This window comes from Ursus maritimus, unplaced genomic scaffold, assembly GCF_017311325.1.
Source record: "Ursus maritimus isolate PB19 unplaced genomic scaffold, ASM1731132v1 scaffold_3, whole genome shotgun sequence".
NCBI lineage: Eukaryota > Metazoa > Chordata > Mammalia > Carnivora > Ursidae > Ursus > Ursus maritimus.
Window position 1 is genome coordinate 88,551,504 of NW_024425563.1, and position 26,962 is coordinate 88,578,465.

Below are 26,962 nucleotides of genomic sequence, written 5' to 3' on the forward strand. Positions count from 1 at the left end.
TTGTGTAGAAATGTTTTTGATTTTTGGAATTTTACATTTTATTTTACAAAGCACTGAAGTGGACTCCTATTGAGCTTTTCAAAATGCCCAAGATGATGTTATCTACTGTCACCCAGATGTGTTGAGAAGGGAAGGAAGAGCCTCATAAAGTCCTGGGACATCTGTCTAGGACTATAACAATATTACATTTGAATTTAATCCTTCCTCTTGTAAATACAATATGTGTAAAATAGGAAATCTGAAAACATGGAAAACGTAAAAGCAGGGGGCGGATATAATATCAGGCAGAGATCATATTAACATTTGTTACGTTTTATAGGTACACGCTTGTAAAAATTTGGTTTATGTTTACAAAGTTGTGAACATACTCTGTATGCGTGTGTTCTATTTAATATTCAGATTTTAGTCTAGTTACTATTACAACATAAGCATTTTAAAGTTATAAATACTTTATAAGTTTTATTTTAATGACTACTGTGGCTGTACTGTGATTTATCTAATTATTCCCTTTTTGTTAGATATTTAGATTGTTTTCTCGTTGGAACTATTATAGATGTATAATGATAAAGTCCACTTAACAGAGACACAGACACAATTCATATATGTGTATATGTACATAAGTGTACAGCATTTTGAATATTCACAAATCAATACACCCCTGAAACTACTACCTACATCAGTAAATTATCATTAAGTGAGTACAGCCATGCTAGCATTACTCAGGCCAAGAAATGAAATTTGACCAAATTTATGAGCTCTAGTCACTGTTCCCTCCCTCTTGCTTAAAGGTAATCACTAAGCCAACCTCTAATGACATAGATCAGTTTTTGTCCTGAAGGTCTACAGTTCATTTTCCTTAGATTTGCAAAGTAGGGTTACTAGCTCAAGAAGTATGAATATTTTAAGGCATCCTAGCTCATGTAACCAAATTGCTTTCCAAAATGTTATGTTATCATCACATTGTATGAAAATGTGGGAAGGACTCTTGTTCCTGAATGTGGGAAGGGAGAGAAACGAGGGTAATGTGTAAAGAGACACTTCTGGACTGAATAGGACCGCGTGGGACCACAGTGCTTTAGGGAAATCTCAGCGGTCTGATTCTATTTTACCCACCTTGAAAATGCCCTTCTTTATCTGCCCATTGCCAGTCCCTGTGGCAAAAGCAAGGAGAACCAGTGCATGGTTCCTAGATCTGGACGAAAGTGGCACTCAAACTTCTGCTTGCATTCCATTGGCCAAAAAAGGGCACACAAGGTCAGTAGAGTCAGGGGTATAGAATCTCCCATGGGGAGAGGTGCTGTGGGAGGGAGACAGGACTATTTGGCCAAAAGTAATACCATCCACCATACTGTTTCATGACTTTGCATCATCTATGAGGCAATCAGACCGCTTTGATTACTAATCTTTTACTTGTATTGTAGAAGCACATCCTGGTCTTGGGGAGAGGGGTTCCTAGATCTCGAGATAGAGCTGTCTTAACTTGTGTAATCAGCACAGAGGTGTTTGTATAATGCTGAACTTTGAGCGGGAGTGTACTTCTTTTCCAAGAAGAGACCTGGAAACATGCTTATTCATTACGAGGTGATGGGGAAATGCTAAAATCAGCTTATTAGATACTTTTGGTGGAAAGCAATCCCTCTTTAGGAAACACGTTTTTCCTGTCTCGTTTACACGTTCTGGTTACATGCTCTCTGGGGAGTTTTCAGGAGATGTTTTCCTGGTTCAGGAGTAGTGACACAGAGTTGGAGATGTTTTCTCCCGGGCCCAGCAAAGGAACCGGCCGGCTCCAGGTTATCAGTGAGACCTTTCTTGATGTGGTTAGCATCCCGTCTTCTCTCCTTAATTCTGTAAATTTGCATTCTTCTTTATTTCATTCATTTCTGTAACAGCTCTTTTGTAGTATTGATTGATAACATCAAGAATTGCTTCTCATTTCACTTTCTCTTTATGTCTTCATCAGAATGAATGTCTTCAGTTAAAAACACTGTTGCTGGGAGAAACAGCTGCCCGGTGGTGGGAGTGGCATGGTGGTCTTAGGTGAACTCTGATTTAACACAAAGCTCTCTTCTCTCTAGGGATGGTGAAGTTGGAGAAAGGCTCCTGTAGCCCTCCTCCAGGATGAACCCCCTGCAAGAAAACATGGAGAACGCTCTCACAGGGAGCCAGAGCTCTCACGCTTCTTTGCGCGACGTTCATTCCATCAACCCCACACACCTCATGGCCAGGATCGAGTCTTACGAAGGAAGGGAGAAGAAAGGCATATCTGATGTCAGGAGGACTTTCTGTTTGTTTGTCACCTTTGACCTCTTATTTGTAACATTACTCTGGATAATAGAGTTAAATGTAAGTGGTTTTTCCCATGACTGTATATAAGAATTGTTTTCACAGACAAAAAACAATTTTCTCATTTTTCTCATCATTTCCATCTCATTTAGTGAATTCTTTTTTCCAAAGGGGGTGATATTGCTCTTTTCCAGCTGATTTTGACTTTTCTTGTTCTGTACTGTCATGTTTTAAAGCAAAGCTAGTTCATTTAAAACTCACTTTGAAATTTGAATCCATGGTATTCTGCTCTATACTGGGAGTTAGCACACTACAGCCAGGGGGCCAAATTCAGTTGGCCTGTTTTTATAAAGTTTTATTGGAACACAGCCCTGCCCATCTGTTTACCTGTTGGTTATGGCCAGCTTTGTGCTGAGTAGTCGAGTTGAGTATTGGCCCACAAAGGCAAAAGTATGTATTTCCTGGCTCTTTTCTTGCTCCAAAAATGTAGCATGCCTCTGAAATATGTTTTAGGTGTTACATCTACTTTTCTAATCTCCGTGTTTCAGATTTTTCATGCATTTTTATTTACTTTTTCACAAAGAAATTATTTATATTTAATTGAAAAAAAATATTCTAGAACCATTTGGAGGTTTGTCTCCATCTTGTCAGGTTTTTGTGGTTATATTGCCAAGTAATTGTCTAGACCAGTACTGTCCAATGGAAATATAATGCAAGTCTCGTAGATGATTAAGTTCTCTAATTGCTGCCTTAATAAAGGTAAAAATAAACAGGTGAAATACATCTTAATAATATATTTTATTTAACCCAATATGTCTGTTTTCCCCCGAAGCCTTGGTTCTATTTACATTCCTTACCAACAAATACGTATCTCTTCCAGAATGCTTCTCTCATAGGCAGGAGTTGTTTAAAACCAAACAAGCCAGTGATAGGACACAGTACTTTAGAGTATCTCTTTTTATTATTTGTTCCATATATATACATTAAAGACAATATTTAAATTAACATATATTTCAAAGGAATAACATGTTTTCAAAACTAATAACTGTGTATTAAGAGGTGAAAAAGAAATACTTCTTTTAAGAGGAAAGCATAGCAGCAGTTTTCAGGGAGCTCACTTAAAAATTATTTTAATGACAGCAGAAAATCAAAGCATTTATTGATTTACCACTAATATCACTCCCTGCTCTTAAGTGAGGGAAGTCATGGGGGTAGAGCTGTGGTAGGGTTCATGGATCACACGCTCACTTCCCTCCTTTCTTAGTGCTTCAACGAAATTGAAATGGAAGTGAAGTGGACTGCACGCTGTACTTGTGCAGCAGAGGGGATCGGTGTTCATCTGTGTGCAACATGTTATAAATGAAAAATCACCTTGCAATTAAGAAATGTATTTGTTTAATTTTTTTATTGGAGTATAATGAACATATACAGTGTTATCTTAGTTTCAGGTGTACAACGTAATGCGTCCGCATTCCTGTACATTACTCAGTGCCCCCATGTAGTCACCATCTGTCACCAAGCAACCTTATTGCTATCTTACTGACTGTATTTCCTATGCAGTTCTTTTCATCTCTGTGATTTATCTATATTGTAACTGGAAGTTTGTACCTCGGAATCCCCTCTGTTTCACCCATCACCCCAGCCACCTCCCCTCTGGCAACCACCAGTTTGTTCTCTGTATTTAAGAGTCTCTTTTTTGTTTGTCTCTTTTTTCTTTGTTCACTTGTCTTGTTTCTTAAATTCCACATGCGAGTGAGTTCACTTAGTGTTTGTCTTTATCTGACTTATTTCACTTAGCATTATCCCCTCTAGGTCCATCCACATTGCTGTAAATGGCAGGATCCCATTCTTTTTTGAGGCTAATACTCCCGTGTGTGTGTGTGTGTGTGTGTGTGTGTGTGTCTTTGTAGACCACATCTTTTTTATCCATTCATCTGCTGATGGACACTCGAGTTACTTCCATATCTTGACCATTGTACGAAGCTGCAGGAAACACAGGGGTGCATATATCTTTTCAAATTAAGAAATGTGTTCTAAGACTCACTTTTCCATGGGCTGCCGGTTGCCGCAGTTGTAAAAAAGATCATACAAGAATTTATGATCTTTAGAATAGCACATCTGGACTTTTTTAGCAAGGTTTTCTTTTTTTTTTTCTTTTTTAATTTTTTTTTAACATTCAGTTTCTAGTTCTGTTTGTTTTAGATTGTCAGTCCTGACCTGGGTTTTTCACTACACGCCATCCCTTTACTTTTGTGGTCTATCTCTGTAAATCTCTAATCACTCAAATCCATTGTTCTTTATAGATGTCTCTATATTTACTGAGTCAGTCCCAGGGCATAGGCTTCAGATTCAGGTATGGCGAGTTCCACAAAAAAATCATATGAGATTTGAAGTTTAGCTGAGGAGATATAACACATATGCCTTGTAGTGTTGGTCTTGAAAAGAGGAAAGAAATAGCATAAAGGGTATTCAAGCCTTCGGAAGAGTAATGGACCTCAGCTGTACTATGCAATCATAACAGTAACCAAAATACTTTGCCTTCATATAGGACTTCCAAATTAGCCGTTTTTCCTCCTTGCTTCAGGAAAACAAGATGCCCAGCCCCAAAATGAAGACTCATCCTTGATTAATTTGCTTGTTTGTTTTGTATTTCTCATACTCCATATCCAGTCAAAAAGTAAGCTCTGTCAAATCTGCCTGCAAAATGTATCCAAAGTGTGACCTCTTCTCTCCATTTTTACAGTTGCTATCCTCAACCAAGCTGGTGATATCACTCCTTCAGACTACTGTACCAGAGGCCCACCTGGTTTACCTGCTTCTACCCTTGCCCTCTAGTACCCATTCTCCTCAAACAAGCCAGAGGGACTTTAAAACTAAAAACAGAAATCAGATAATGTTACTTTCTATTTATAACCCTTCAGTGACCTACCAGAGCACTTTGAATAAAATCAAAATGCTGTGATTTGGCTTGTATAGCCCCAAGGAGCCTCTCTAGACTTCCTTCCCCACTCTGTTCCTGGCACACCAGACCAGCCCAGACTTGCCTCCTGGTCTCACAATAGAACAAGCTCTCTTCTGTCTTGGACATTTAGACTAGTTACTTCTACATGAAATGGTTAATTTCCTTTGTCTTGATGCAGATTCTGACTGCTTATCATGCTGGTATCTGTCCATTTAAATATCACCACGGAGAAGGCTTCCATTTACCACCACACCCAGAGAAGTCAACTGTTACTCTGTCTGTCACGCTGCCCCCTTTGTTCTCTGTAAAGCATTTATTTTCTTGTTTGTCATCTCTCACTCCTTGCTAGAATGTAAGTTCCAGAAAGACAGAGATATTGTTTTATTTATTAAAGAATTTATTGTGTTTAGAACCATACTTGACAATAAGTGTTCCGCAAATATTTGGTGAATGGATAAAGATCTTGTGGCAGTGGTTTACCAGTTGAATTATGTTAGGGACAGACTGGCTCTGAAGCTATGAAAGGAATCCCATGTAGGGTGGTGGGAGTGGAAAGGAAAAAACTGATCTTAGAGACATACTCAAAAAATAAGTATGCTGCTAGATTTACTGATAGGCTGATTTTATCATCCCTGGTATCCAGAAACAACTCTTAAGATTTCTTACGATTTCTAATGTAGAAGAACAGGACCAGCTCTGTCAGAACTGTGAGAAGAAGTTCCATGTGAAACTAAAGATGAGTCTATGGGGGACATCTTGAGACAAGGGTTTTGAAATAGGAATTTAGAGTACAAGTTAAAGCTACAGATGTAGATTTTAAATTTCTCTATTTAAAGGCAACACAAAATCAGGTGTTTTTTTTTATTTTTTAAGATTTCTTTATCAGAGAAAGAAAGAGAGTGCACGAGGGCGGGGAGGGCCAGAGTGAGAGGGGGTGAGAGAATCCCAAGCAGACTCACAACCCTGAGATAATGATCTGAGCTGAAACAGAGTCGGCCGCTTAACTGACTGAGCTACCCAGGCACTCCCCCCACCCCAGTGAGGGTCTTTTAAAGTGTGCAGAAACTATAGAAAACCTTTTTCTACTGGCTGTTTATTGAAGAACTGTATCAGCAGGTTGATTGCTGTTCTCTCAGCCAGAAGGCTAGTCTCTGTGCTGTGGAGAACCCCTCTTTGCGATAGGTCATTTGGGACAATCATTCTTTTAATATTTTAGATTGTGCTAAGTTTCCTTAGTCTGGAGAGACACAATGATAAGACTACATTAGTTGTTTCTCTTTGCTCCCAAGTTTTCCGTTCTATTTGCTCGTAAAGATCTATGTTCAAGCAGGTCAATAGGCAATCTGCACAAATTACACAGAAATCTAAACCTCCTTAGGGGATTTTTAAAGTACACAATTGGTGTTTGTGGAATACTTTCATTTGAATAACAAATACAAATACTTGTAAAGGTTTCCAAGCCAAGAGGATCCTTTCCTTGTGGCAACTTTAATTCCAATTTGACCAGTTAGCGAACCTTGCAAGGTGTTCCTTGTTAATTTTCTCCCCTGTTATCCGGGTCTTGGGTCCATCGCCCTTTGTCCTTTTCCAGATCATCTCCATCAGTTTGCCAGGACAAACAATGCCGGTACTCCAAATTGGAAATACGAATTTACTGTTGCACGTCATGTTCCCTAATCCACGGGCCCTAACAGTTCTGCTGTCTGCTTGGCCACCGCATTCACTATCGGACACACATTCCATTACTTGATTTTTTTAAAAAAAATATTTCCTGTAAGTGTAATATGTAGAGTTCTGAACTTGTTCACTTAAAAGTCATCTTGATAGGAGAATTGGAAGAGGACAGAAAGTTTGTCATCTTAGGTCTGATTTTCATCATTTACTGTAACTGCTGCACATAAGATTGTAGGTCTGGTCTGTCCCTCATTTCATTATCTATCAAATTAAAAATCTGTATGAAAGTTGATGAGAGCACAGGATTTTCCAATGCCAGGAGCAAATTAAAAAAAAAAAAAAAAAAAAAAAACGAAACAAGCCAGAGAGAATGTCTACACTCTATCTCCTGTCATTGATCTTTGCTAAGATCAGAGGTGCCGTTGGCTTTCCAGGAGCTGCAACAGTGGAGAGTGGTCAGAGAGTGAGGGCAGTGCTGGATGAATGTGAACGGCCTTCCTTAAAATTATACATTGGCTTGATCGAAGACTTTATCTTAGAAGAGAAAAAGAATCATTTTTTTAAACATTTTATTTTGCCAAAATAGGAACAACAAACATGGCATTGTTTTTCATTATGCATCTGTATTTGTCGAATGAATGAATGCAGAATGGAGGTGGGAAATGCTCTTCAGCATTTTTCTATTAGAGTTAGGAGTGTTTTGTTCCTCCTATTTCAACATTCCAGGGTGCTGAGAAGGTAGACAGAACTTACAAAACCTTACTTGTATGTTTTCTTGTATTGTCTTCGCACGTGAATCTGTCCTCATTCTTACTTCTCACTCTCCTTCCCAGGTGAATGGAGGCATTGAGAACACGTTAGAGAAGGAAGTGGTGCAGTATGACTACTACTCCTCTTATTTTGATATATTCGTAAGTATTCCTTGTTCCACATCTCATTTCAGATATGATGAATCTGTAACCAGCAGGCCAATTTGCTCAGAATAGATCGCACATTCTATGCCGTTCTCTTTCCCTCTCTCGAACACTGGCCTTCCTTTCCCCTCCGTTTCTGGCCCAGTCAGTGCACTCAAGCTCTCTTTGTAAGGAATTGTCTGGTCGCAGGAAGGAAAGACATGATTAATGAGAGATAAGGAAGGACAGCAGAAGGAGCCATTCTGCTTTTCTTGGAGGAGAGCCTTTATTCTTTTCATAGAAGCCAGCAATATACCCTACTCACTAACAGGGAAACTCACCTATTTTTTTAATAACACAATGAAAATGCCATTCCTTTTCTGCTTTGCGACAGATTTCCGAGTGTACTTTTAATAATAATAATACTATGTTTCATTTTTCTATAATTGGAGTTTTTGAGGAAAGTGATCTGTTGGTAACCCTGGGTAACATCAGCCAGTTGTAGAATTGCACAGATGCAATTCTCTGTCGATGAGGCCTTCATCTCATTCAAAGGAATGCTTACAATTTTTCTAGGACACACTGTGACTCTCACTGGGCTTGGTACATCTCCCTGGTATCTCTTTATAGTTGATGGTGTAAGTAAATCAGATTCTAACATTGTGTTAGTGCAGCGTAGGCAATATTCACAGTGAATTCCTCCAAATGCATTTTACCTACTTTCTTCACTACCTTTAGAACCTTTCTGCACAATGCTTAAGAGCAGAACCCTCAAAGTCAGAAAAACCTGGGTTTGATTGACAACACTACCACTGTTTGTATATCTTTTAATACATTGGGTCTGAGCTTCAGTTTTTTCATATGTAAAATGAGATCATCCTAATCCTGAGAAGTAAATGAAATAATGCATGGAAAACATTTAGCCCAATGAGTGATACATTCTAGAAGCTCAGAGAACCATCTGCAATCACTACCATCATCATTATTTTTGGTTGAGAATTTTAATAACTGAGTAATTATATTTTTAGTGGTTTTCGAACTTACTGGAAAGGCTTTTTTTGTTGTTTTATTTCCGGAGGGGCCTGCAGAAGTGTGTATGGGGAAGGAGGTGGGTCTCCCAATAAGTAGAGGTTAGGGTTCCCTGTCATTAGCCCCACACAACCCAAGTCGTTCTGTTTTTATCTGCACGGTATGTTTCCAGTAAGATTGTGTTGAATGAGCGTTTGGTTGCTACAGAATAGTTGGACAACCGTTAATATAAGTCAATCCCCTCATTTTTCCAAACGAGGAAATTGAGTTTCTTTGGTTCAGTGTCTTGACCCACCCCAGGTCATCGAAGTTGGGAGCAGAGCATGTTAGATCCCAAATCTCTTGACATTTCTTTCTTCTAAAACTATTAACATATAATAGCAAGATTGATTTCTCTCTTTTCTCTTCTTTCTCTTGCTGAATTTATCTTAAAATAGCTTCAGCCAGGAAACCAGTCTAATCTCCCAGCCAGTTCTCTGAGGGTTGTCTGTCCTTTATGCTTGGAGAGTCAGTGGTACTGGCCAAATAGGCAGGGCCCTTTAGTTCAGACTGGAAGGACTGGCATGTCTGGCCTGGGAAATGGACACAGCCTCCAGGAAACCTTGGGACCTGGGAGACTCTGAGATAGAGGGCTGACGAAGACTTATCCTTTTGCCAAACCCAGAAGGCAGAAGATAGAGCTGGAATAAATAGAGAGGCTAAACAGTTCGCAGACTGTTGGAAAACACATTTTTAATGAAAACAGCAAATTAAAAACAAAGTATAACTTGTGACCTTCATTTACGTAAAAGAACCTAAGCGTGGTCCTCTGATCAATGGCTGCAAAAAGGCTGTCAGCCTCCAGCCTTTTGGCAGTTTTGATTAGGGAGGAACTTTTGGCCGAACCCTGCCCTCAGGCACTGCCCAAGAGTCACCTGACTTCTCCCTACCCACAATAGGCTTGTCTTCTAAGGAAAATCGGTAAAATCTTATTCTGTGTGTATTTCTTACTAGATGAGAATTATGAAGGTAGCCGTGACATAGTGGTTCAGTAGAGTCTGGCCACCTAGGTTCAAGTCCCAGCTTCCTCACGAAGGAGTTGTGTGACCTTGTACAGCTTTTCTACCCACCTTATGTGTATAATGGGATTAATGATAGTAGTTGATGCATGGGATTGTTGAGGAAGGGATTACATGGGATAATAGTATACAGAAAGGGTTTCACTAAAGTCCCAGAGCCACCCTAACTAACTGGGTGGAAGCTACTCAGATAGAACTGTCCGAACACCCCGAAACCCAGAGCTTTACAGTGGGCTTTACTAAGAACCTGGTGTCTTCCAAAGGTGAGTGTTTATACCAGGAGTGGAAAAGTCAACTTTCAGAACATTTTCTTCAGTCTTAAAAGGATATCAGAAATATATGTGCACTCAAATCGAATGGAAAAATAAAACATTGTAATTATATATTCTTGTGTTGATAATGGGAAGTGAAGTTGAATCCTTATTTGGGCAGTATTGCATAGATTCTAAAGCAGAGATCCATATACGGGTCTACAGCCCAGTGCCAGTCTTCAGTTAAATCAGAATAATAAAGATGATTTGGTGAGTTCTTCATAAAACTCAATTATTTTATATTTGTATCTATTTTTTAAAACTTACCTTGACTTTTTTTTTTTTAATATAGCTTTTGGCAGTTTTTCGATTTAAAGTGTTAATACTTGCATATGCTGTATGCAGACTGCGCCATTGGTGGGCCATAGCGGTGAGTATGTCTGCGTGACTGGTTCATCTCCTCCAATGCTGGTAACCCAGGCCTGCTCCCAACAGCGATAGGCTGGGAGAAAATGCTCTTTTTATCTGGGTTGAACTCAGCTACTTCTCCGGAGCCCCCTTCTTTCACCCTTTAGTAGGTTCAGCATGCCCAGGCTTCTTTCCAGTGGTGATGAATAACTCACTTTGTCTCAGTGGATTCCGAGCCAGATGAGGAACATAGAGCCCCAACAATGATTCTTGGCCAAGCACCAGCACACCCTCTACCTCATTTTGCAAATGAGTGATGAGATCAGCACCGATGTCGCAAAGATACTTCGAAAATTTCCCCTTTGGTTGAAACTGCTTGGTGATTTTTCATGACTTGCTCTCTGCTTATTTTGATAAATTGCCTTTCTTGCTATTTTATCCCATCCCTCCAATATTAAAGGGAAAAGTGCCCACACTCCTTTTTATTGTTGCTTCAGGCTTCTTGAAGGCAGTGGTGTTTTTAAAGATTTACTTACTTCAGAGAGAAGGAGCATGCAGGGGGAGTGGGAGGGGAAGAGAGAAAACCTGAAAGCAGACTCCCTGCTGAGTGCAGGGCGGGTTGTGGGGCTTGATCTCTCAACCCTGAGATCAGGACCTGAGCCAAAACCAAGAGTCGGGCACTTAACCTACTGAGCCACCCAGGCGCCCCAAAGGCAGTGGTGTTTTTGCTCATCTCTGTTTCTTTGCATCCGGCACGGAGCTTTGGCACATGCTCTTCACTGTCAGTAAATATTTACACGTAAAAAGAAGAATTATAAGCCATTCTGCCTCAATTATGTTTGCCATTTCCGCATATGACTCTCACCTTTCAGAGAGCTCTAATCAGGTAGGTGCATGGGGGGGGGTGTTGAGCTCCCTCTGCTGGAGAGAGCTGCTCGGGAATACCCTCAGTGCTGCTTCTGGAGCGAGGCCTGGGGGGGGCGGGGGCTGGGGGCGAGCACGGCTTGCCCAGCTGGGGACAGACTCTCTCTAAGACACAGTCCGCCGGGAGCCACATCGGCCTGAGGCGTGTCTTCCAAGCATCCACAGAATCCCAGGACTGGCATCAGACCATCAGCTGAGCCCCAAGCTAATGTGACTCAGATGTCGCCTGGCAGTATTAGCCAGACTTGCCTCCCTTTTCTGAGTACATTTTTGCTGCTAACAAATTGCTGTGATTGTCCCTTCCCAGTTTTCTACAACCGTCCCGTTTGCGCCATTCTACTCCAGAGTCTCTTCAATGTACACTGGTGTTTGTCACACCATCTGTCTCAGTATTTGTTTCAGAGGAGTGAGTGACATTCAGTGAGTTTTTAGAAAGTATCTTTAATATCTTTTTTTTAATTTTTTGAAAGATTTTATTTATTTGTCAGAGAGCACAAGCAGGGGAGCTGGAGGCAGAGGGAGAAGCAGACTCCCCTATGAGCAGGGAGCCTGATGCGGGACTTCATCCCAGCAGCCTGGGATCATGACTGAGCCGAAGGCAGACGCCTAACCGGCTGAGCCTCCCAGGCATCCCAAGTATCTTTAAATATCTGAGCCAAATTATGAAGCGATGGATCATGATTAGCACATCCATTTGATTATTTTTGATGTTTCTTTTTAAAAACATTTGCAGAGAGGGATCAGCCAGCTGGAAGGAGGACTCACCTAGTACCTGAAAAGGTACTAAGTGTCAGCTTATAAAGTTAATTAGCATCAGAATATAAAATGCCGCCTCTTCCAGATAGCTCACTCAGCTGGGTGCCCAGGTCCCGTGGGATGATCTCTGGGCTCCCCAACCACTAGGGGGAGCCCCGCCTCTGCATTTCAGGGGTCCCTGCCCTGGGGGCAGTGCCTTAGCTTGTTGCACCTTGTGGGGACAAAACTTAGGTTCCCAACACACTAGCCTGCTAGACCGTGGGTGGAGGGAGGGCAGCAGCAGCCAGGTAGGGATCAGGCACCACGGAGAAGCCCACATGGGCCCCGTGCGTGTTCAGGGGCTGGAGACAGAGTGACGTGGGCAGGAGCTGACCTGGCAGAGCTTTTCCAGGCATTAGGAGCTTCTGGCTCAGACGGGTGTCTTTTGGGAGCAGGTGCCTTCCCAACGTAAAATGTCTAATTCGAACGTGTTGGATTATGTGCCTTTCAGTTGACGACAGCAGTGACCAGTGCCTTTTTACTCGCAAAAGTGATCCTCTCAAAGGTACAGCCTCCCACGTTTTCTTACAATTATGATCTAATGGTGAAGCCTTGTTTTCCAGTGTGAGCTCCTGGTAACTGCATTTCCCTCTCCTGGTCACGTCTGTCCTTCCAGCTTTTCTCCCAAGGGGCTTTCGGCTACGTGCTGCCCATCATTTCATTCCTCCTTGCCTGGATTGAGACGTGGTTCCTGGATTTCAAAGTCTTACCTCAAGAGGCAGAAGAGGAAAACAGTAAGTATGTCCCCAGGTTAGCCTCCTGAGAGCAGCTAGGGACCAAGCTAGAAGAAAGACTCTGAAGTGCTGATTTGAACAGAGCTTAGCTTTTTCCTAAGACTTCTTTTTAATGTAATGATAACAGCATTTTATTGTGGTTAACCTTGCCAAGAAGCTACCAGAATTTGTGACATCCTCCCCAGCAGCTGAATCTCTTCTCTTCCAGGACTCCTGATAGTTCAGGATGCTTCCGAGAGAGCGGCACTTATACCTGGTGGTCTTTCAGATGGTCAGTTTTATTCTCCTCCTGAATCTGAAGCAGGTAAAAAAAATGTGATTATCATCTGTGTTTTCATCCATGATTCAATAGCTCGGCACTCCCTCCTCTCCCTTCCTCTACTCTCAGAACATGGAGCAGACATTGAACACAGCAGGCATTGAGGATACGACAGTAACTGAGACGGGGTCTTGCTGTGGGACCCGTGCTGAGACCCAGAGTATGGAATAAATGTGCCCGAGGCCACAGACCCTGTGACGTGCGATCAGCATCTCAGAAGACGGGCAGAGCAGGGGAAGGATCTTGATGCTCTCTTGCTACCTGTCATCCCCTCACCCGACTGTCCTCCAGGACCCCCTGGGAGAGAATGGAGCTCTGTCCTCCAGGTTGCCCAGGACAGAGACCATCGCCTCCCTGGGGACCCGCCCTTCCTCAGGGCTCCCATCCCATCGCTCCCCCTGCCATTTCCATCCTCTGTGTTCCTGCCTCCTGGGTCTCATGCACTGTACGTCCTCCTGTCTCCTCCCCCTTCCGTTCAGCTCTTCCTGTTGCACTTCCTGCACCAGCCTCCCCTCTCCCAGCCTCAGTCACCCTGTCCCAGCCCCACGTGACATAGAACACTTGCGTTGTTCCTCGGGTTCCTCAACCCACTCTAGGAGGTGAACGTCTCATCAGCCCATTTCAGAGATGAGCAGAGCGAAGCACAGAGAAGGGAATAATTTGTGCAAAGTCACGAAGAGTAAGAGGTGGAGCTAGGATTTGAACCCCGGCTCAGTGCTGGAGTCCACGCTCACAGCTAATCCATGTGGGGCCTTTCAGTGTTTATGGAAATGCAACATTGATCACATCTTCTCCTGCCCAAAAGCCTTCATTGGCGGAAGGATTAAGGAAGTGATGGGTCCTTAGTCTGGCAGCGAGCACCATTTTGACCTCACTTACCAGTTGTCCAACCTCCCAATAGTGTCTCCTTGTGTTTTCTTCTTAGCTTTGCTGAAAATGTTACACACCCCACCCATCAGGCCATTGCTCAGCTTGCTTTCTCTATCCTTCACACTGCTCTGCAGTCCTACTCTCCACTCACAGGAGAGAAGGCTCCCCCCCCCAACCCCGCCCCCTGCTGCTGGGAGGGTGTTCTCTGCATTTCCTTAGGAACTCTCCCCAGCCCTGTCATCTGTGCTGGCTGCATAGCCCTCAACCCTGACCTGGCCTGTTCCTACCACTGGGATAGCAACCTGAGTTAGAGACTGCGTTATTGTATTCCCAGCGTTGAGCTTAGAAAGTAATGGAACACACACACACACACACACACACACACACATCACACACTCACACACACGATAGTAGAGCAGATCTCAGGCAGAAAATCTCAAGTGAGTGATCAGAGCCACAGCAGTGTGACATAGCGAATCAGGGGAACTCCATGTAACTTGATATTCTGGACTATTCGTATTGGATCGAAAAGCAGGTTAAAACATAAAAGCATAGAGTTAGATGAAATACAGACATGAATTAGCCAGCAGAAACTCAAGTAAGTAAACTCTCGATAACGTCATTATGAGAGTTATTTCATGGAGCTGTTTTGGTATGTCATAGCATTTATCTTTCTGGAAAAAAAGTTCACAGTTTATGCTTTTGTATAGCTTATATTTTTCTAAGAGTAAAAATTTCTCAGTAGTGATTTGTTTACTTAATTACAAGTTCAGAGCAACAGGATAATAACCATGTGAAGAACACCTCCCTAGGCATTATTCATCATGCTTTGCCGTTCTGAATCCATTGGCTTCCTGCCTCTGACTTTTTTTTTTAAGTAAGATTTTTATTTATTTACTTGAGATCGAGATTGAGAGAGAGAGAGCAAGCAGGTGGGGAGGGCAGAGGGAGAGGGAGAAGCAGGCTGTCCACTGAGCAGGGAGCCCCAGGCAGTGCTTGACCCCAGGTTCCTGGGATCTTGACCTGAGCCAAAGGCAGAGGCTTAACCACCTGAGCTACCCAGGTGCCCCCTGCCTCTGACTTTTACCGCCACCCAGTGGTGGTTGGGAGCATTACCGTTTCATTGGACGACGGAGCTGAGCTAGAGCAGGGTCAGGGTGCTGTGCTGGGTGCTGCTTTGTTCCAGACAAAATGCAGGTAAGCAGCAGGCAGAGAAGGAGTGTGCAAAGGGACTTACTCTATTGTATTATATGTTCATTGTCTGAACATTGAAGTTAGGAAAGAATTAAAATTAGAACTATTACTGGAACAAGGTGCCTAGAACCTAAGTTTCCACCCTAAAGCACAGCTGGGTCGTGAGGCCAGCGGCTACAGATGCAACAGGACAGACGTCCGGGCTCCTGCTGCCCTGGGACGGATCCAGCGCTGATGGGCCCCTGGGGGAGGAGAGGGCGTCTGGGGCTGCCTGCCTTCTCCTGACTGTCCTTCTCCAGCCCTAGCGCGGCTCCGGCACGGAGTAGATGTGTGGCTGCGGAAGGAAGGGGTGAGAAGAGAGAAGGAGAGACATCGGGGGCACCAACAATAAAGTGTCAGCATTTTCCTTGTAAAGGAATGGCTTGACGTTTATTATCTTAGAGATTTGGAAAATTAGCACCTCTTGTTAGAGGTACTTTTGAAGAATATGAAGGGGGTGTGTTTGCAGGTTTGCGTGTTGGTCTCACTGTGTCCTGCTTCCCCTGTATTCAGTGGAAGGAACGAGGAAGCACAATCTTCTGTCAGATGATTGGCTAAAGGTGTTATGTGGGGTCAGACATGACATGAGCCAGTCGTGATGCTGAGGAAAAGGTAGTTTGTCACCTCCTGAGTCATGAGGAGACCAATTTGAAATGAAAAATAGCTCAATTTCATCATATAATTTGTGCTAAGCAAATCTAGAGAAAGACACTGGGATTCTCGTTTTACACTTTCTAGTAGCAACCAGCCATACATGCTGGTTTCGCCTGGCCAGTCTTGGCTAACTGCTGTGGTTCCATGTAATTATTATTTTTATTATTATTTTTTAAAAGATTTTATTTATTTATTTGACAGAGAGAGACAGCCAGCGAGAGAGGGAACACAAGCAGGGGGAGTGGGAGAGGAAGAAGCAGGCTCCCAGGAGAGGAGCCTGACGTGGGGCTCGATCCCGGAATTCCGGGATCACGCCCTGAGCGGAAGGCAGACGCTTAACAACTGTACCACCCAGGCGCCCCCCATGTAATTATTATTAGAACTCCTTTGATCTATAGGAAATGTTTTTGTTTCGATGATCAATTCTGTAATCACCCAATGTGTAATCAAGATTTGAAACACAGTGTTTCTACTTTTTATTAAAAATTTTGAACTGTATTGAAACATCACCACTGAGGATACTACCTAAACAAGGGAATTGCTTTAATGAGTTATAATTTGCTTACCATAAAATAGATACATTTTAAATAGGCAATTGCATGAGTTTTAGTAAATTTATATTTTTAAACCAACATCACGGTATAATTTTAGAGCCCTTTTATCATCCAAAAATACTTTGTATCTGATCCTTGCTCCTATTTCCAGTCCTAGATAAACCACTGATCTACTTTCTGTCTTGCAAATATGCCCTTTTTGGACAATTAATGTAAATATCACAGAATATGTAATTTTTTGCATGTGGCTTCTTTTACTTAGTATGATGTCCTTGACAGCCGTTCTTGTGGCGTGCGTACGTAGTTCGTTCCTTTATGTGACTCAATACTATTCCGTTTTATGGACATACAGTGTTTTCTTTATTCATCAGTGGTTGGACATTGGAATTGTTGGCAATTTTTGCTATTATGACTAATCCCGCTATGAAATTTTATGTGCATGTCTTTGTGGGGATATTTGTTTTTATTTTTCTTTGATTCCTAGGAGAGGACTTGCTGGTTATTATGGCGAGTTTCTGTTTACTTTTCAAGTGATTGCCAAAGTGTTCTTCAAAGTTGCTGTACCATTTCACATTCTCTCCAGCAATGTGTAAGGGTTTGTTTCTCCGTGTACTCACTCACCCACACTTGGCAAAGGCTTTTTGATTATAGTTATTCTAGTAAGTACGAAGTGCTGTCTCCTCGTGGTTTTCACTTGCCCTTAAGGACTGGTGACCTTGAGAACCTTTTCATGAGCTTATTAGTTATTCATATATCTTCTTTGGAGAAATGTCTATTTTACCACCATTTTTTTTTAAGTTATAATGTTTGTCTTATTGAATTGTTAAAATTCCTTAGGCATGCTAGATAAAAGTCCTGTATCAGGATAGAAGTCTTTTATAAGATGCACAAATATTTCTTCCTCGACTGTAGACTTTTCGTTTTCTTCGTGGAGGCTTTTGAAGCACATGTTTTGAGTTTTGATGAACTCCAGCTTATCAGAATGTATTCTTTGATGGATAATGTGTTTGGGATAATATCTAAGAACTCCTTGCCTTAATCCTGTATCAACAAAGATTCTCTACTATGTTTTCTTCTAGGAGATTTTATAGTGTTAGTTCTTCCGTTAAGTTTATGGTCCATCGTGAATTAATTTTCATGTATGGAAGAGGCAAGGAATTAAGTTCATTCTTCTGCCTTCAGATTTCCAGTTGTAGCTAGACCATTTGTTGAACAGACTATCCCTTCCTGCACTGAATTGATTTGGCACATTTGTCAAAAACTATTTGACCATAGATGTAAGGGTTTATTTCTGGACTCTCGATTCTCTTCCAGTGACCTGTGCGCTCTCTTTGCACCAGCAGCACACTGGCTTTATTATATAACAATCTTTCTGTAGCTTTGAAATCAGGTGCTGTAAGGCCTTGCTTGAAAGGCCCGCCTTGCTGTCCCCAGGACCTCATGTGTCCGTGATAAAGCTTTCCACACCCTCTGTGTGTGCGGCATCATCGGTCTCATTATCCAAACCAAATTGTGGGTATGCCCCTCCCCCACTGCTTCTGTAGGATGACCACATCAGTTGTCCGACTTTGTTCTTTTTGAAAATTATTTTGTCTATTCTAGGTCTTCTGGGTCTTCATGTCAATTTTGGGATGAGCTTGTTAATTTTTGTGAATAAAGCCTGCTACATTGGATTTATAGATGAATTTGAGAAGAATTGCCATCACAACAATATTGAATTGTTCTAATCCATGATCATGGACCCTATCTGCATTTATTTAGATATTCTTTAATTTTTCTCTGCATTGTTTTGTAATTTTCAGCATGGAAGTTTTGATCTTCTTTTGCTAAATTAATTCCTAAACATTTTATCCTTTGTAGTTCTATGGTAAATGGAATTGTTTCCTTAATTTCATTTTCAAATTGTCCATGTTAGTCTATAAAAATCCAGCTGATACTTCGTGCATGGAATGTGTACCTTGTGACAATGCTAGACTTGTTCAGGAGTTCTAGTTTTGGTTTCGTGTGCATGTAGATTCCATGGCATTATCTACAGACAGATCATGTCATCTGTGGTTAAAGACTTTTTTACTTTTAATTTTCACTCTGTTAGATATCTTTATTTTTTTCTAGTTGCACTGTCTAGAACCTTAATACCATGTTAACTAGAAATGTTAAGATCAGTCGTCCTTGTCTTCTTCCTGGTCTTTGAGGGGACACATTCAGTCTTTCAACATTAAGTATGGTGTCACCTGTGGGTTTTCACAGATGCCCATTATCAGGTTGAAAAAGTTAGCTTTTATTCTTAGTGTTGAGTGTTTTTATCATGAATAAACATTAAATTTTTCACATGCTTTTTATGCATCTATTGAGATTATCCAATTGATATGATGACATATATTAAGTAATATTTGGATGTCACATCAACTGTTTATATAGGGTAAATTCCACTTGGTCATGTTGTATGATCCAATATTATTTTTTTTATTTGCTAATATTTTCCTGAGAATGTTTGTACATATGTGTACATAAAAAATATATGCTCATGATATTTTACCTATTGGTCTGTAGTTTTCTTATTATGTCTTTGGCTTTAATATCAGTAATGCTGACCTCGTAGAATACATTACAAAGTCTTTCCAGACACACTATTTTCTGAATGAATTCTTCTTATGAATGATTAATATTGTTTCTCCTTTAAATGTTTGATAGATTCATCAGTGAAACCATCTGGGACAAGAATTATCTTTGTGGGAAGACTTTTAATTACTAATTCAGTTTTTTTACCTATTATATATAGATGTATTCAGATTTTTTATTTCTTTTTGAGCCTATTTTCATAATTTGTATCTTCCTAGGAATTCATCATTTCTTCAAATTACCTAGTTGTTGACATAAATTATTCATAATATTCCCTTATAATCATTTTTAATTTCTGTAGAATTGGTAGTGATTTTTTTTTTCTAGATTTTGGTGATTTGTGTCTTCTCTCATTTCCTGTTTGTAACTCTTGGTTGAGGTTTATCAAACTTGATGATTATTTTCAAAAACTGACTTGTTTTCATTGATATTTCTCTCTTGTTTTTCTCTATTCTACTTCAGTTATTTCTATTCCAGTTTTTATTTCCTTTATTCTGTTTGGGTGAGTTTAGCTTGCTCTTCTTTTCCATGATTGATTTTAGATTTTTCTTCTTTTCTGATGTAGGCATTTTAAAGCTGTAAATTTTCTTCTAGCCATTGCTTTAGCAATCTCTTATGAAATTTGATGTGTTATTTTTTTATTTTCACGCACTCCTGGCTTTTAGCAGGTTGCCTATTAAGTAAATCTATTTGTATATATTCTAGTTGGTATTTCTTTACTTTATTAGATTTGTAGATTAATATTTCTCAACAAAATTGGGCGTTTTAGCCATAAGGGAGTCTGGGCCATTGTTTCTGCAAGTATTTTTCCTATTCTTTTTTTTCTTTCTGCTCTGTCTGGGAGTCCCTTTCCATTTATGGTATCCCATTGGAACTTAGAGAGTATTCGCTAGGCGAAATAAGTCAATCAGAGAAAGACAATTATTATATGATCTCACTGATATGTGGAATTTAAGAAACCTATTGGTCTGTGAGCTCTGTTCAATTTTTTTTCAGTGTTTTTCTCTGTTATCGAGCTTGGATAACTTATACAGCTCTGTCTTCAGGTTCATAGATTATTTCTTCTGCTAATTTGAATATTCTCTTAAGCTCCTCTAGAGAATATTTCACTTAAAATATTATGTTTTTCTCTTCCATGTTTTACTTTGTAAAATATCTTTTCGTTTTTGTAATTTGTCTTGCCTTTAGAAGCTATTTTTTCATTTATTGTTGTCATACTCTCCTTTATTTCTTTAAACATGGCTTTCTCTACTTTCTTGAACATATTTATCATAGCTGCTTTGAAGTCTTTGTCTGCTATATAAAATACATAGACACACTCAGAGACAGTTTCTATTGAATTATCAGGGTCCCCCCTAAGAATAGTCACACTTTTGATTCTTTGCCTTTCTTTTTTTCTTTTAATTGAAAAATATTTTGTTGAAAAAAACATTGTAGCAACTCTAGAGTCCGATTCTTCCCCCCAAAAGTTAGCGTTTATTGGGATTTTTTTGCTTAAAAAGTTGCTTAGGCTAAATCCGTGAAATTAAGTCCCTTGCAGTATGTGGCTCTTGATGGCTCTACTCAGTTTTTCCTTTTTTAAATTTAATTTTAAGCCTAGCTCCCTCAGGGCCACCTCTTTGTCTACAGAGTTTTGCCAGTGTTTGATGGAGATTGTGCTCAAGCACCTTGATAAGACTTCCATCCTCTGTTATGTGAAATAAGTCAGTCAGAGAAAGACTAATACCATACCGTTTCACTCATTTGTGGAATTGAAGAAAGAAAGAAAAAAAAACACGAAGAAAAAAAAACCCAAAAAACCAGACTCTTAAATATAGAGAGCAAACTTTTTATCAGAGAGGAGGTAGGTGGGCACATGGGTGAAATAGGTGAAGGGAATTAAGAGTACATTTATTGGGATGATCACTGAATAATGTATAGAATCGGTGAATCACTATGTTTACACCTGAAACTAATACAAGAATATACATTAATTATACTGGAAATAAAAAGACCTCCATCCTCTGACAAATAGTTATGTGTATATATTGAGTACCATATTCAGATTTTAGAGAATTTCAAGTTTTCCTCTGCTTGTGCTCTTTGCTGAGTCTTTTCACATCTCCTCTGCATATGTACAAAGCCTGAGGATTGACCAGGAGTGTTTGGCTGGCTTGGGCTCTTTTGAGTCTCTGCTAAGCGTGCACACAGCTTCAGGCAAGCACACGCTTGCTGCAGCCACGACCCCAACCACGGACCAGCAGAGCCCCCAGGCCTTCCTGCTTGCACACCACACGGCTTGTCAGCTCACCTTCACATCACTCCCTATGCTAAGCTGACTTAGCTCCCTTCAACTGTGTGATTTTGCTGCCAGTCCTCACGGCCTGCCCTGTCTTGGAAGAACCTTCATACCTATTGAGCTGAGTATTGGGAGGTGGGGAAGAAATGGGATCAGCTCTTGGCAAGAGCATTACTATTTCCTATCTACAGCTTTTCAAGCATAAACACTTCTAGATGGTTGTATGTCTTCGGACATTTCCCAACTGCTGAAATGGTTAGATTTGTTCATCTAGCCCAGTTTTATACTTGCTTTTCAAGGAGATTTGTTAACTTCACTGCTCCATAACCAGAAGGCCTTGCTAGCATTTATTTTTAATTTATGTAAAACATACATATTACTATGTTTTAATTAAAAGTTTGGCTTTATTTAGGACTCCCAAATAATTATAAGACATGTCAGCTCCTTGTGGCCCAAATGCCATTAGTCTGTCAGTTGGAAAGTGAGGCCAGAAACAGGAAGACTTGGTATGACGGTCTGCTTTAGACTCAAAGTGAGAACGCATTAACCCTCCACAGTGTGACTATGATTTACGGCAATTTAATAGGGTGGAAAGTGAAGCCTTGCAACCACTGTACCTTTATCTATTTATGTTGCCACAAGCTTAACCTGAGCCGTGTGATATTTATGAGGTTAAGATGTGGGGCCCGATCTTTTCTTAAGTGTCTCTGCTGTTCATTCTCTTATACCAAATTAGTTCTTGGCTATAATGCAGGCAGACATTCTCAGAAGAAAAAATGTCCTATTTGAGGTGTATTATCTGACCAGAGTAAAGCAGCTGTGAGTAGGCTCTGTCCCTTACCTGCTACCGTGTCTTCCCATGGATCCTGTTTTATGTCCCTTCCCTGACTGTGAGAGTTACACACGCCTTTTATAAGAATGGGCACCTAACAGCAATCACAGAACCCGTCCTTCAGTCTCCACTCCACATCAGTGTTGACAGCAGTTTGTCTCCTGCTAGTTCTGTGTTTGTAATTTCACATAATCGTGGCCGGACTGCCGGTATTATTTATACCCTTTTTAAAAAATTATAATTCAAAAATTATAAAGTCAGTTTGTTGTACGTGTTTTGGAATATCCAGAAACGATTGAAGTCATCTGGTTATTTTCTTATAGGCTTTCTGATTGGCACATATGTACTTAGGTTTTTTATTTTGTAATTATGATCCTATGGGATATAGTTCTTTTCATTACATATTTGCTTTTACTTTATAAAATGTGCATTTTCCATAGTGTAATGAGCTGTATAAATACAAGTGGGTACAAGATATTTTGTGGAAATAATTTTTAAACTTTTTCTAGCCTCAGACATCTGGATTTTTTCCCCCTGATTTTTTTTTTATTTTAATGATTTTTTATTATATTATGTTAGTCACCATACAGTACATCCCCGGTTTCCGATGTAAGGCTCGATGATTCATTAGTTGTGTATAACACCCAGTGCACCATGCAATACGTGCCCTCCTTACTACCCATCACCAGCCTATCCCATTCCCCCACCTCCCTCCCCTCTGAAGTCCTCAGTTTGTTTCTCATAGTCCATAGTCTCTCATGTTTCATTCCCCCTTCTGATTACTCCCCCTTTCTTTATCCCTTTCTTCCCCTACCGATCATCCTAGTTCTTATGTTCCATAGACGAGAGAAATCATATGATAGTTGTCTTTCTCTGCTTGACTTATTTCACTTAGCATTATCTCCTCCAGTGCCGTCCATGTTGCAGCAAATGTTGAGAACTCGTTCTTTCTGATAGCTGAGTAATATTCCATTGTATATATGGACCACAACTTCTTAATCCAGTCATCTGTTGAAGGGCATCTCGGCTCCTTCCACGATTTAGCTATTGTGGACATTGCTGCTATGAACATTGGGGCGCATATGGCCCTTCTCTTCACTACGTCTGTATCTTTGGGGTAAATACCCAGTTGTGCAATGGCTGGATCATAGGGTAGCTCAATTTTTAACTTTTTAAGGGACCTCCACACGGTTTTCCAGAGTGGCTGTACCAACTTGCATTCCCACCAACAATGTAGGAGGGATCCCCTTTCTCCACATCCTCTCCAACAATTGTTGTTTCTTGCCTTGTCTATTTTTGCCATTGTAACTGGCGTAAGGTGGTATCTCAGTGTGGTTTTGATTTGAATTTCCTTGATGGCTAATGATTTTGAACATTTTTTCATGTGTTAACAAAATCTATTCAATGGAAAACAAGTATTATTTTGTCAGGCATATTTCCTAAACAAATAATTCCAGAGGGAAATGGTGGGCTCAAGTGTACAAATAATATAAGGTTCACCTTTTTTTTTTCTCCTTCCATTTTCCCTACCTTGTAGGATCTGAAGAAGAAGCTGAGGAAAAGCAGGACAGTGAAAAACCACTTTTGGAATTATGAGTACTACTTTTGTTAAAGTAAGTGTTTAAAAGTGAAGCCTCCCAAGAAGCTAAATATGGATCGTTTCTTTGGGTAGATTCAAGGTCAAATTCAATAATATGAGTACAAATATATAGCCAGATTTATCCTAGTCACATGAATTTACAGTTCTATTCATGTAATATTTCTTAACATTCTTTTGCATGGGTATGAATTTGTAAAGAATGAAAAATAGCTCAGAGTCCCAAATTTCTTTCTTTGTTTTATTGACGTAAGCTTAGCACATAACGTTGTAGAAGTTTCTGGAGTGCAACATTACAGTTCAGTATTTGTATACACTACACAGTGACCATGACCATAATTCTCGTTACCACCCAGAGTTCTAAACATAAGATTGAGTTCGTCTTTGTCTTCTTAGCTAGAATGTCTCTGTGTCAGATGTTCAGGTGTGTGTGCTATGAGGGTCGCAGTGCCGTGGGATATGGGCACTGAGTGTCTCTGTCTACACCTGAGCACGTGGGACCAGAGTGGTGAGTGACCGTCCCAGGCGGCATGACTGGCAAGTGGCAGAGCTGAGCTGGGACTCAGGCCCGCCCAGTCTGGTACCAGGGTCTGCCCTGGCCCTGCACCCGGATGTCCCCCCAGTGCTGTGCAGCTTCCGAGGTGAAACACGTGGTCCAGTCTGAGCAGGAGGTGATGGGCCTCAAGGTGGGACCTATTGTTCTGTCACTTCCGATCGTCCAAGGAAAACACTTCAGCCTCGGAAACGCCAGCAAAGAAACACAACGTGAATCGTAGTAGCAGCAGCTCTGCCTCATTATGTGAGGACGGAAGGAACGTGGTGGCCGGCTCAGAGCTGCCAAGCAACTGGAATGGGTGGGGACTGGGCCACAGAGCAGCCTGGGCCAGCGAGTGGGCCTTGTTTCTCCACCCCCAGGGCCCTGACACGCTCCAGACCTGCTTTCTGCGTCAGTGGTTGAGACACAGCAGAGATGGAGGTCTGTGAATAGTAAAGTTCTAAAATGCCTTAAAATAAATTCTTGTGTGGCCTCACCCAGGTCTTTTTCTGTCTGTAACAGCCCATCTTCAGCATAGAGACTTTCTCATAAAAATTTAAGGAAAAGTGTAGGACTTTACTTTGTTATACTGTAGCTCAAATATTTTTATGTTCTTCTATCTTTTTCTAAGTGTGAAAATCCATCGTTGAAAGTCACTGGAGGAAAAAAAAAAAAGGACCAGAGCTGGCGTCTTGCTATTGAAAGTAGAAAGGTGACATCCACTGCTGACTTCAATGAACAGTTAATAAAGAATTTATTTATTGTAATACCTCATAGACATTGTACCAGATCGTCCGTTCAGGACCTGCCTGTGGCTGGTAAGAGAATGCGCTGATCCGTCCCGTGCTCGGTGACACTGAGCCTGGTCTGTTCATGAAGGGTTGCAGCAAAGTCTTGCTCTGGATTCCCGATCAAAAGACTTCTGAATATATTGGAATAACACTTTTTTAGTAAGCAAAATAATCCTTTTATTTGAGTCGCAGTTTGGAATTTTTTGTTTCATGTCTCCGATTTCTTTTGTATTTCTTTTTTAACATCCAACATTGTCCTTGTGTTTTTTAACTCAAGCTTATGCGCTCTTTGTACAATTTTAAAAAGTAATAAATACCAACATATCAAAATGGTTCATTTTATTTTTCTTGTTTTGCATTATGTATTTGGCTTGAAGTATCGGAATTACCAAAGGGGGCCAGGAGGGAATGTGAGTACATGTACAGCATAACCAGACATTTTTGTATTATTTTCGTGATGAAATAGCATCTTTCTCTTAGGAGTACAGTTCTGAAATAGTGTGAGACTCTTATTTTGAACCCACAGTCTGAAATCATTGCCATCGTTTCTCTTCGTGTGGCTAATTTGAATTAAAATAAACTAAATTATATTGTGAACTCTTTCTTTCCAAATGAATATTTCCCTCAATGCTTCATGTGAGACAGTGTGTCCCTTAGTTTTCTTTCCTTATTCATTGTGTCCTTCAAGAAAAACTCAGTTGTGAGTACCGACTGGTGCTGGTTTGGCTGCGAAGTGGCCATTTGTGCGGGTCAGACCAGCTCTGCTGGACCCCTAGCACGCTTACCTGATGCGCATGTCTTCTAAGGAGCCGTGCTCAGCCTGACTCTACTGAAGGGACTGGGATGACTCAGCCTATGACATTCAATGACACAGTTGAACTCCGGGCCTGCATGTGTCTGTGTTCTTGTGAGGAAAGAAGCACCTGCTGTTGTGCCGTCTGCGGTCTACCTGTGCTGGTAGCTTCACGGGCTCGGATCTCGTGTCACCCTGTCTACACTGACACAATGAGACCGAAAGTCCGAGCCTCAGTAAATCACCTGCCGTGGAAAAGTGCAGATCCGGGTGGAATGTCGGGGATCACCTAGTGTTAAAGTCTGCGGGCTGTTTCCTTCAGAACAGTGTCATTGGAGTGGCCTGAGGGTGCGGCGTCTCCACGGTCCTGGTCATACGACCCCAACTCACGTAGCAGCTGCTGGAATGAACTTGGTATAAATAGGGGGACCCTCACCCACAGCCTGACAGGATGTTTGACAGCAGGAGCGTGCGTGTGCAGATGGGTCTGTGCTTCCATTAGCTGTGGCCTTTGGGAAGTGAGCTAGTTGGCTGTGGTTTAACTGTCCTTATTTCATCTTTCAACACCCGAGTCACTGCTTGCAGAGCCCCAACCAGTAGAGGCCGGTTTGACTTCAGTCATTTTCCACGAATCAACCACATTTGACAGAGCACATAGATAAGACAAGCCTGAGAAAATAAAACACCATGACCACACCAGCACCCTCCTGCCCCCCACACTGTCTCCTGCTCCACCACCTTCCCCTTCTCTGCACCTCCCCGTCCAGGGCAGCCCAGGTCCAGTTGGGGAAGGAAGGTGCTAAGGAGTTGGAAGCCACAGGAGACACCGCCCGGGAGCCCCGGAAGTGACATCAGCCCACACAGCTGTCGGTCATC

The 26,962-nt window shown here is 41.2% G+C and overlaps 1 protein-coding gene across 3 annotated transcripts in view; it reads left to right on the forward strand.

The window, feature by feature from the left end:
• The window catches only part of STARD3NL (STARD3 N-terminal like), a 51,235-nt gene extending 25,618 nt beyond the window's left edge, over nucleotides 1-25,617 (forward strand). For all 3 annotated transcript variants that reach the window (XM_008703513.2, XM_008703512.2, XM_008703514.2), the window contains 8 exons: nucleotides 2,076-2,343; nucleotides 7,753-7,830; nucleotides 10,503-10,580; nucleotides 12,729-12,782; nucleotides 12,894-13,011; nucleotides 13,220-13,315; nucleotides 23,908-23,983; nucleotides 25,134-25,617. In XM_008703513.2, the coding sequence (XP_008701735.1) occupies nucleotides 2,119-2,343; nucleotides 7,753-7,830; nucleotides 10,503-10,580; nucleotides 12,729-12,782; nucleotides 12,894-13,011; nucleotides 13,220-13,315; nucleotides 23,908-23,966 (708 nt within the window). In that variant the 5' untranslated portion in view covers nucleotides 2,076-2,118 and the 3' untranslated portion in view covers nucleotides 23,967-23,983; nucleotides 25,134-25,617. The remainder of the gene's footprint in view (nucleotides 1-2,075; nucleotides 2,344-7,752; nucleotides 7,831-10,502; nucleotides 10,581-12,728; nucleotides 12,783-12,893; nucleotides 13,012-13,219; nucleotides 13,316-23,907; nucleotides 23,984-25,133) is intronic.
• The last annotated feature ends 1,345 nt before the right edge of the window (nucleotides 25,618-26,962 follow it).